The sequence below is a fragment of the Pempheris klunzingeri genome, chromosome 7 (genome assembly GCF_042242105.1).
Source record: "Pempheris klunzingeri isolate RE-2024b chromosome 7, fPemKlu1.hap1, whole genome shotgun sequence".
Classification (NCBI taxonomy): Eukaryota; Metazoa; Chordata; class Actinopteri; order Acropomatiformes; family Pempheridae; genus Pempheris; species Pempheris klunzingeri.
In genome coordinates, this window is record NC_092018.1 from 24,830,445 (window position 1) to 24,841,847 (window position 11,403).

Consider the following 11,403-nt stretch of genomic DNA (forward strand, 5'->3'; position numbering starts at 1 on the left):
AAGTCAAGGATCTCATTAACATGGGAGCCCAATCTCATCAACCCCCCTACCTACACTTCCCTTATGGCCACCCCCACCTCGAACACAAACTCATTGATCACTGTTACAGGACACGCTGTGCAGGCTGAGACAACACACAAACACATGCACACTTGTTCCAAAAGTCATCAGATGCACTAGAAGTCATGCCTAACGCGCTGAAACACCGTTATCATATTTTTGTCGAAGAGAGCGCGGACATGCGCGCGCGGATGTTGAGTTGAAAGGTAGAACAGGGGGGTCTTGACGTTTCAAATCCGAAATCCCTGCAGCCCCAGCTAGCCTGGAAATGATGTGAAATAAACTGGTCTACATTTCCATGTGACACCCACTACAGCCTGAGGAAGACCCTGTGTTGTGCCAAAGTGCCCTCCCTTCAGCCAAGCATCACCCTCCATTAAAATCGAGGTTAGCCAAGGAGCACAAAGCTAAATCACTGCATCAAACGGAGCGGGGCTGGCAGTGCTCCAGCCGCCACTTCCACAGCTGCTCAACACATTGGCTCTATTTGTGGGGTGGTGAGGTCAGCCATACGCAAGGCCTCACACACAGCTACGCTTTCTGCGCCAAATGCCATTCACATCACGGCCTCTGGTGAGGACGGGAGGTAACTGCTCCCCCTGGGCACAGATACTACTGCTAATGATGTTTCTATAGACTCGTGGCACTACAGTGGCAGCCCCTGTTCCTAGTCATCTTCAGCCAATAGGGTCGACTGGATCAACTTCACTGAAAAGACATGATGGCCAATGGTAAAGCTATAGGCTGCTAAAACGTTGGCACCGTGTAAGCATACTGTCCAGCGAGTATTATGCATGTGATAAGCTTGACACAGACCTCACTGAGTTTCAATCACAAGTATTTACAAAAGGGATTGTCCAGATGAAAACTGCTGATAGCGAGGAAAAACACACGGCTTGTCCGGTTTTCACTACTTTGTGCACCACATGTGAAACTCCATAACGCACAATTGTATTTAGGGAGGCAGCAGAACTCAGAGGAAAATGTCATTAAAAAATTCAATGCGTAACACAAATGAAAGATACCGCTAGAGGTGCGGAAGACAATGTGTCCATTGTGATTTGCGTGAACTGACCCTTTTAATAGATTCTGAGCAGTCGTTCCATTTCTCTGCTGGTGTGTAGTGATAAATGTCAAACAAGAACTGGGTCTGTGGTAGCAGCGCAGCGTGAGGTTAAAGCTGGAGCCATCACAGAGTGGAACAAGCCTTCTCAACATTTAGGCACTAATAATGGGTCAACTGAAGCCAGGGCTGAGGCAAAATGGAAACTGCCAGTCAAGGAAATGGAGGCATGAATTAAGAACTTCTACATGTTTCACCTCCTCCTTGAAAAGAGGATCAGTCCGAAATCTGAAATAACGGTGAAATAGTCCAGTGATTCTACTCCGTGGCATCCTTTGTCGTTTGCCCAGCATTCCTGTGGTGTAGTGCTCACCCTGAGAATGCTTCCATCCATCCAGTGAGCGCACAATATCACCTCCCGTGACTACACAACGTGATGGCGCAGCAACGGGGGATGGGAACAGGCGAGAGAGAAAAAGATGAAGAAGCAGGTTGCACCAAAGACACATAATCGATGTCTGGGGGCATTTTGTATTCACGGCCCTCTGAGTGACGATACATGATGTCTTCACCTTGAGCAAACACAAGCAGAAGTGGTGTGTGTGTGTGTGTATGTGTGCGTGTGTGTGTGTGTGATGTTACAAAGACACTTGGGGGTCGGTCCAACACTGGCGAAGTGGAATGAAATACCGTGGATTACTGTATCCATTATGGTTGATAATGAGAGTTGCCTAATGTAGCAGCCCTACAACTACTACCAGGCACAGAACCATTAGCTGCAGGACGGCAGCTTGTTAAGGAGCCGTTTTGGAGGGAAATCGCCACAACAGGAGAAAACTGGACTGAGCGTGTGTGTTGCTCACGAGTCACTGTTTTCACACGTCCTCACCGTGACACTGCACGTCGACATCGAGAACTCTGGTTCACCCCGCTCCAGCTGTTGAGGAGAGGGCAACCACAGGGCAGGGAGATTGCTCTTTGCTATTATGACGGGATGAACATCACACACACACACACACGATATACCCACATGGATATACACACACACACAAAGGCTCACCGTCAAGCCCATCCCACCTAATGGCCATAGCCTCATACCGCTAACGGGTGCTCAGGGAGGCAATGAGGTTTGCCATCTATATATCCATGACCCCTGGTTGACTTCGCTCCCCCATTCACCTCCCCCTTCATGACCTGGCAATGGTACCCTATTAGGGTGAGAGAGGGGAGACAGAAATAGGGTCTGGGATCCCGTTTGAATGGAGTGCTCTGACACAAACATCAGCGCGTTGAGTACACAAATCTCCCCGTAAATGGGGTCAAAGCCAGTGCTTAGCCATTTGTTTTGATTTTCCTCCTCCTCCTCCTCCTCCCCTCCCTCCCCTCATGCCTTCACTCACTCTCCCTCTCTCCCCCTTTCCTTGGAAAATCATAACTGTTAGCAATCATGTGGGGCAATATGGCAATGATGCCTCAGTGGAAGAGCAGAAGAGTGGAGGCGAGTGATCATGCGACACCCAACTCTGTGTTCCGTGCTTAGTTACCACGGCTTTGACGCATATGTCAATCGCACGGGCACAGACTAACGTATACACCACCATATATAACACACCATTCGCAAAGCACACAACTGAGCAGCAATACGGTTGCATCCTCCAGAGAGATGTGAAGGCAACATCACACGAGGAAGCAGGGAGGAAGAGTAAACAGGCGTGTGTGAATGCCAGACACAAATGTCAATTTCCTCACTGCAGCAGCAGCTTCTCCATGCTTTATCTGGCCTGAAGATGAGACTTACAAACACACAGCAAAACCTCCCTATTCATGTCTACTCAGAATTTTTGACAGATGAACGATTTCACTGATTTCAACAGGATGGCCTTTTTTCTGCAAAATTGCTTGTGCTAAAATTCACTTTCTGCCCGTGTTTGAGTTGACGGAATTTGATAGAGCTTACTGGTGTTGTATGAAGTTACATCAAATCAAATTCAATTATGCGCAAACATTGGTTCCACACTGAGGTATGCATTACTTTGTTGTTGTTTCTGTTTGAGTAGCAGGCCAATCAGTGGCTGAGTCAGAGAGAAAGAGGAGGTTGATCTCCGTTGGTCTTAAGAGGTGGGCCATCTGCAGCCAAGCAGGTCACTGTGTTAGGCAGACCCCATGTGACTCCAGCCTGCTCTCTAGGCTAATCCTACTTTTAGTGTGTGTGTGTGTGTGTGTGTGCGTCCTTACCAGCAGCTTCTGTAGCTGCACAGACTTGTACACGCACACCCCGAAACAGGGGCCAGATAAAGCCAGGAGCCAGTCAAAACAATGTTTAGGGTTGATCTGGTGTCCTCCAGATCAACTGGCTGTCTGAACCCCAGTGACATGTGACCCAATGATGGGCCACTAGGCTGGCACATAGTGTTGTGAAGTTCTAAGTGTGTATACATGTTGTATGCGTGCATGTACATGTGTGTGGTGTCTCATGTCAGAATATACTCAGATTGTGTTTATGCCTGTGTGTGTGCCATTCTGTGTTCTGCATACAGCTGTACCTCTCATTTCATGTGTGTTTTGGTACGTGTGTACATGTACATGGCCCTTGGAAGTTGAGGGTAGCAGCCGGCTGCTCTCTCTCTGATCAGGTTACAAAAGTGGGTGTGTTCCCTCTCTCCTCTGTCGCCTGCATGTCTGCCTCTTCCTCTCTCTAACTCATTCTGTCTCTCTCTCCCTTTCTGGTTACAGAGGCCTGTAGCTTGCGTCATCCAGGCCTCTTCCTCTGGCACCACTGCAGACCACCTCTCTCTCTCTCTCTCTCTCTCTCTCTCTCGCTTGTCTGTGTTCCTTCCCTTCCCGCTCTTCCTTTCTTCCACCCATCTCCTGACAGCTCCTGACAGGGAGTAACCCTGCAGCTGGTCCACACTCCAAGCAGGAGGCTGGCAGCCATGTGACTCTCTCCCCTGACCTCTTTGTCCACCTCCTCTGCTGAAAACTGGCCCACCAGCCGCCTGCCCAGCATCACTTAAGTACTACTTGCCTGGATACACAGACACAGGCACACACACACAGACACAAAAACTCGTGGAATTCTGTCACTCATACAGTCAACCAGGAAAGCAAAGCAAAGGAAAGGGTTCAGAGAATTTTTTCTAAATATGCATTCTGGCCTGATATGCCTGGTCTCCCAACACACACTTACAACGTCTCAAACACAATGATGCACACACACTTTGTGGAAATGTGCTCACTCTGGCATCTGCCTGACCGTACAAATGTTGCCCAACCATTCTCCGCTGCTTCTAAAATAGCTGCAATATGCTATCTAGTGTAAGCCACTCCACCATATACTGGATGAAAACTCATGACCAACATTCGCACTGTCAAAGACCTTACTGTGCTGCAGTAAATTACGGCCTTGTCGGCCATGACCAATTTGAACAAGCAGAGAGAATGCAGTGCCAGTGTCTTGAGTATTGCCAGTTCTGGACAATTCTGGGTGTGCAGCAGTAATTACACAGGTGGAATGTTATGCAAAGAAAGACCCAAAAAGAGTGTTTTCTGTTGCTTTCAAAGATCACACAAAAGTTTTAACTGAGAAGCACAATCAGGTTTCTTGATTTCTTGTCACAATTCAACTCAACAACAGTTGTTTTCAACAGGATGTCACTGATCTTATCAGACATGTGCGATGCCAAACAACCAAAGTGCTTCCCACCCATTTATCTTTTTACGTGTAATGCATCTAAACTAAAACATTTTCTATTAACAGTGATCATAACAAATGTGGCCAGATGTTTCCTATCCAATGTAATGTGTGCAAGTTAGACATGCATGCAGAGACAATACCTTGTCTTTCTCATGGGGCAACAACCGGACAGGTGGCAGAGATTCCAGAGACACCGTCCCGGTACCGTCATCCAGGGAGCTGCTGCGGCTGATGAGCTGGAACATTGGACCCTGCTTGGCCACGCGTCCGTGGGCCACCGCCCTCTTCAGGGCCACCCTCAGCTGCTGGTGGAAGAGGCCAGGCCCCATGGAGCCGCTGCCTGACAAGTAGGCCGCCACATCAGCCTGGCACTTGAGAAAGCGTTCAATGTTCTTTAAGCTGGAGCCACCAGGCTCATGAAGCCCCTCCAGTGCCCGCTTGATCAACTTGTTCCAGTCAAGTCCTGGTTTCTTCCCTGAATGGGAGTGAGAGCTACCACCGCCGCTGCTGCTGCCGCTGCCACCTCCGCCTCCTCCTCCGCCACCTCCGCCTCCTCCTCCTCCTCCTCCTCCTCCGCCACCTCCTCCGCCACCTCCTCCTCCTCCTCCTCCACCACCTCCGCCACCTCCTCCAGAGCTGCCACTACCTTTGGGCTTGGGCAGAGCCAAGCGCCCGGGGTTATCCGGGTCCTTGTAGGAGTTGAGACCTTTGTTGGTGACCTTAAGAATGGTACCATCCTTGACGCTAAGCTCCAACTGCTCTAGAACAGTTTTGCGGTCCAGACCATGGGACATGGAGACAGCATTGCAAATGCGCTCCTCTGATGGTCGCTGCTTTTGCTTCTTCACCTTCTTGATGGCCTCTAGGATCCATTGGGTGTACATTGGGTTGGCCAGTTTCACCATGGCTACGGTCTGAGTGGGTGCAGGGGCCCTGAGGCCTTACTGCAATCACCACACAATAAAAATTGGGATTATAAGCCAAGGAAACACCTGGCCTGCGCCGTAGCGCCGCCTCCTCCTCCTCCTCCTCTTTGCCCTCTGCCTGCTTACTATCCCTTGTCCTGGGGTCGTACAGAGAGTCCCTCAGAAACTGAGTATGAGCAGCACGGTAATGAGCAGCTGACCATAGCACAAACCCCCTGAGCCAACCCTCCACCCGGTAAAATGCAAGTCTACCCAACACCCCCTCCCAGCCAGGTGATGGTCCCTGGCGAGAAGCAGGGGGAGCGGAGGAAGTAGCAGATGTATTAGCAACTTAAACTCCCACAGTAAAAAAGGGCAGGGTAGAGTAGATCTTGATGATAAGAAGAGCTTTCACAAAGATGAGGCGTTTTCCACTTTGCCTGTTGCAAAACAGCTCAACACGGTCAATACAGCCAGCTTCCAAGTCAGTTTCCTGTAACTGGCGAACCAGCCCGTTCTCAGTGTGAGTTGTGAAGGATAATCATGGTCTCCAAGACATGAAATTAGTGTTTCAATGATGAAGGTGAGGGCAATACAGTGAATGTGTCTTCTGTGGATTAGAACATTACACACGATTTTTTTTTTTCTGCATCCACGCTTCCAGGTCTTCACTTGTTCTCTCTCGCTGTCTTTTACTCTTCCCGCAGTCTGGGCTTCTCAGCTCTGGGACGGAACAGATATCTCACCCCAGGGAGCAGCCAAGGCTGATCACCTTCATGCCTATTACACTTCGGTAGCAGAGGAACCCTGCACACAAAAAAGGAAATATCACACAGAGACAAAGGTTAGTGAAACCTTGCAGAAAAACATGAAACATCTTTTGATAGAGTAGGGAAATTTGTAAAGGAAGAGGAGTCTGAATGCACTGCAGATATCCTTAGAGGATCAGAGACTCACACACACAACACAGTACCATCACACAGATATAACAGATATACAGATATAAACAAAGCCATGCATGCTCTTAGAAGGCACCGTGAGATTTAGACATGCACTACTAACAAAACTAGTTAGGAAGAGAAGCAATCACTCTAGTGATGGTTACTTCTTAACAGCTTGCTGATCATTTTTGTAAACAACCATCAGTTCTCACATTGCCTGGACATTACAGCCAAAACCAGAGCCAGTATAACACGTGAACTGTCAATGACCACAACCTCTACTAACCAATAGAAATGGCACAGATGTGACATATAGTGGTGGGCATGGTTAAGAACTACAGGGGAGCACAGCATCATCCTATAAACTGCACTAACAAGTTGGGTTGCTAACGTAAACATGATGCAGTCAAAACAGAGACTGTTAGCAAACATTAGCTTGGAGGCTAGCTAAAAATCAAAGCCAAGCCATTTGCCGCATTGCCAAACTGTTACCTGCGGTGCAGTTTACTCTCACTGATATCATGTTTGGCAGTTAAGTATCTAACAACAAGGCTTCCCGCTAACAGCTGCTGTTTAACAAGCTAACGTTAGAAGCTAGCCAACGAGCTAGTGTTACGATTATGTTTCTAACGTTACTCGCTAACCCGAAACGTAAACAGCACGAAACGAGAGGTTAGCCAGCGCTCTAGCTCAAAAAGACAACACTCTCCCCCCCCTCGACGGACATTTCAGACGATACAACCTGCCACCCCGCAGCAAACACGGCGAATAATCTCAGTTTGAATGTCATTCAGATTTTAACGTGAGACCGCGGCCTTGTAAAATGCACAATGCCACTTGCAGACGGCCATCTCGGCTAGCGGGCAAGTGCAGAAACGAAGACATCACAGCCGCGGATTCTGCAGTATTACATGTTTTGCGGCCTCCTGCTCAGCCTTCGGTGTGGGCTGGAAGCCTCTGCCCGCTTAGACGCGTCCGTGCAAGCGGTCCCCACCTCGCTGACTTCCTCCCTCCACCAACCGCCCTCCCACGTAACGCTACAGCCTGCGGTGCGGTGAAGACAAGGCCGCTGGAGCGGAGTAGCTAGGCCTCGGCTCCCCCCCTCCGAACCCCCCCGCCCCCCACCCTCCTCCGCGATCACCATCCCTCCATACCCCTCTCTCCCTCTACCTCTCGCGGTTCCCCAGAAAGCCCGAGCTGGTCTGGTTCTGGTTTCCGAGGGAAGCTCGGGTAAAGCGGACCGTGTAAAAATCTCATGCCCCCTCCCCACTCATCCGGCTTCCGCTGCTACTCACCGGAATTTCGTGTCGAGCCGCCGAGGAGAACGTGCCAAAACCGTGCGAAACGGAGACAACAACAAGCCTAAAAATGCAGCCACAGACCAGGGGTTCTAGAGCCGACGCCATCTTTGAGTGAAACAGGAGCACGGCTGGTGGGGGAGGGGGGAACACTGAACCGTCAGGCAGGGCCAAGGGACCGTCTGCATGGTGCGAGGCGAAGATCCAGGGGAAGAAAAATTCACTGCAAGGCGCGGGGGGCGGCGGCGCTGTGCTGTTGCTATGAGAGGGGTGTGGATATTGCCTGAGCACATGAAATGGAAGAAAGGGACAGATGGTGGTGGTGCTGGAGGGAGAAAAAAAAAGAAAAAGCAAAGATAGGTGTTCTCGCATTCTCTGCTGTACTACAGCCACATAGGGAGAGATTCAAGGGAGCGTCTGCATTTTGTCCAGCAGTTGTAAAAAAAAAAAAAAAATCAAAGCCAATGAGCGTGCCTTAACGTTAGAGGGTATTTAAAGATCAAAGTGAGACACCCCTCCACACTGCAGTCTATTGTAGCAGCTGTGTGTTTTTAAAGCCGAAGATGGGTAAGCGAGCCACACAGATCCAGTCCCCAGAGATGATCAGATGTTGCCTTGTGCAGAAATGTGGAGTAATACAGTACATGATAATGCATGTTATCATCTGTCTGCGCAGAGTATTCTGCACACCTACTGATGCATTGCTCGTCACACTGTGAAACTAAGTGTTATCCCTCCACCAAAGAAGATGATTATGTAAACTGTCTGCAGCAGATCCACTTTGTTACATTTCATTAAATGACAGCTGAGTCCTTTTCCACATAATTCATGTTTGGAGAAATGATCTCTTTTCTCTTGTACAGATCCAAGTGCAGCATAAATTATCATATTATAGCATCTGGTGACAGATGGAAGCATCATCATGTAAAGGTGTCACTCTCAGTGCATCTGAATGTGCCGTGTGCTCAATTTAAAAGTAGTTTGCACTTAATATCTGTAAAGATATCGATATTTTTAGGACTTATTTGTAGAAAATGTTAAAAGTGCGAATATTAATCATGGCTCAGAACACAGGAGTTCTGCACGAGAACTTTTATACTGATATGCACCAATATGGCTGGAATAAAATTATGATTGATTGATTGAATTAATAAAGTATCACATAATTCTCCATAATCTATGAATCTGCTTTGGGGAAGTTTAAACAACTTAAATACAGCTTTCTTCTTATTCAGAAGAAAAAAACAATCAATGGAGGGAAACTGATTTTGCTGCCTCAGTTTCGTGATCATAGTGATACAGAGGCACTTGGGTCGGAAATCTGGCAGCAATCTGCCTTTTCTATTACAGGCTAATGCTGAAAGCTCCCCGGGTGGAAATTAAATTATCTGCAGCTTTGTGTAAAATGATGTGTACAACAGTCCTCAGAGACGGATTATAAAGCGTCTTATATAGGGAGCAATTAGACCTGAGGTTCTCCCATGTTAGAGGTGTCTTGTGAGAGGGTGCACTGCTGTCAGCACAGTGGTGATCAAATAAAACCAGTAAGGTCATACTTTACTCGCTGTTTGTCTTGCACTTCTTCGGGGACAGATAAATCACGTTCCAACGACAAGGCACTCATTATAATTAACGATAGTGTTATTACACAGATAAATAGTGTGAAGCGTTAACACATGGACGGCTATTAGTACGCCTCCCGAGGACTCACATATTACATTAGTGTGTACAGTAGGCCGGCTAACAGATGGACAATACTCAGGAGAAGCTTGCACCACATCTATCCTTCCTGGCCATGAATAAATAATGTTGTGTGCCATAATCCACAGCAGAGGCCATGTTCACCACTACACAACAAAAACAAACTAACCGGCGCGGGGGTCGTGAGGTTGGAGGCATATGGAAACATTTCACTGTAATTTGGATAATATCGTATTGATTTTCAGTCAGATAAATGGAGGCAGAAACACAGCCTTTTACTTATCTCGAATGCGAGCTGTCAACTTGTACAATAAGAGGAGGAATGAGAGCAGGGGTGTGTGCAAGGGGGTGAGTTCACTTAATCTGAATTTACACACATCTTTTTAACTTTTTATAAGATGTCACAAACTTTTATAAGATAACTATATAAACTTGTGCATAATTTAAGACACACGTATGCTGCATAAAAGTATTTCTAACTAAAGAAGAGCTGCAAGCGGTGAGTCGATGAATTAATAAGTTGATTGCCAGAAAATGAATGGGCAACAATTCTATGTATTAATAAATCGTTTCCAGGAGACACGCTTATGTGCTTCCTCACTGCGAGTTAGATGAGAATATCAATACCACTCTCATTGCCTGTGAGGTAAATACGGAGCCAGAGCCAGCAGTGGGTTAGTGTAGCTTAACATAAGGAGTGAAATAAAGGGAGGGGGGGGAGAACAGCTGGGAAACAGTTATACGCCTACCAGAACCTGCAAAACTGACTCATTAACATGTTATGTAGGCTGTGTTTAATCCATACAAGAGCAATGACTTACTGAAGTCTTATTGTTACTGAGATACTCAATGGAATCACTCCTCCTGTCCAAGAAATAGTCCGGCACAGAACGCCCAGTAAGACGACAACTTGTGGTCTTTACACCGGGGGTTTTGTAGGGAATTAATAAATGTGACATATTATACTTATTAGTGAGCTTTAGAGTTGCTGGTAGGTGGATTTTATTACCTTCAGATAGAACCATGCTAGCTATTTCCCATTGTTTCCAGTCTTTATGCTAAGCTAGGCTAAGCTACTGGCTCTAGCTCCATATTTAAAATTATTATTGTTATCAATCAACCAATCAATCAATCAATCAATAAAAAAAGATAAAGATGCATCTGTGAGGACATCCTCTTTGATTCTGGGAAACTGTGAGCGATGTTTTTTTTTTCACAGACTAAACAAATGATTGATTATTCTAGAAAATAAATGATACATTTACCACTAATAAAACATTCATATCAAAATCCATAAAACATGCATTACATTTTTTAAATGCGACATTTTTGGCTAAGGCAGATGCTTTTCACTTACCCCTGTTACACTGCATAAAGAGGAGAACGGTTTCTCATCATCTATATGGTAGAAGAAGTGTTGCATTGCATAATAAATTTGGCCCCTCGCTCACAAATGGATGCTTTGGTATGAGATCTCTGGCCTTGTATTCTGTCTTTGGTGGAGAAAAGGAGGCAAGTAATCCTTGGCTTCCTTTCATCCCCTTAATCCCTCCTTTTTTAATTTCTATTCTCTGCGCATCCACCTGCTAGGGGCCCTGAGCCCCCAGCGAGCCTTACGAGTGTCCACCTGCCCCCTGCAACCCTCCCCTCCATTGCACACACACACACACATAAACACACACATCCTGTCCACCTGATGCACAGCAGCACCTCCTGCTCTCCAGGCCTGCTGTCGGGCCTG

The 11,403-nt window shown here is 47.2% G+C and overlaps 1 protein-coding gene across 1 annotated transcript in view; it reads right to left on the minus strand.

Annotated features, from left to right (window-relative positions):
* The window catches only part of kat6a (K(lysine) acetyltransferase 6A), a 32,288-nt gene extending 24,216 nt beyond the window's left edge, over positions 1-8,072 (minus strand). Inside the window, exons 1-2 of the mRNA XM_070833098.1 lie at positions 7,959-8,072; positions 4,958-6,529 (exon numbers count right to left, since the gene is read on the minus strand). Of these exons, the coding sequence (XP_070689199.1) occupies positions 4,958-5,722 (765 nt within the window). The 5' untranslated portion in view covers positions 5,723-6,529; positions 7,959-8,072. The remainder of the gene's footprint in view (positions 1-4,957; positions 6,530-7,958) is intronic.
* Between the last annotated feature and the right edge of the window lie 3,331 nt (positions 8,073-11,403).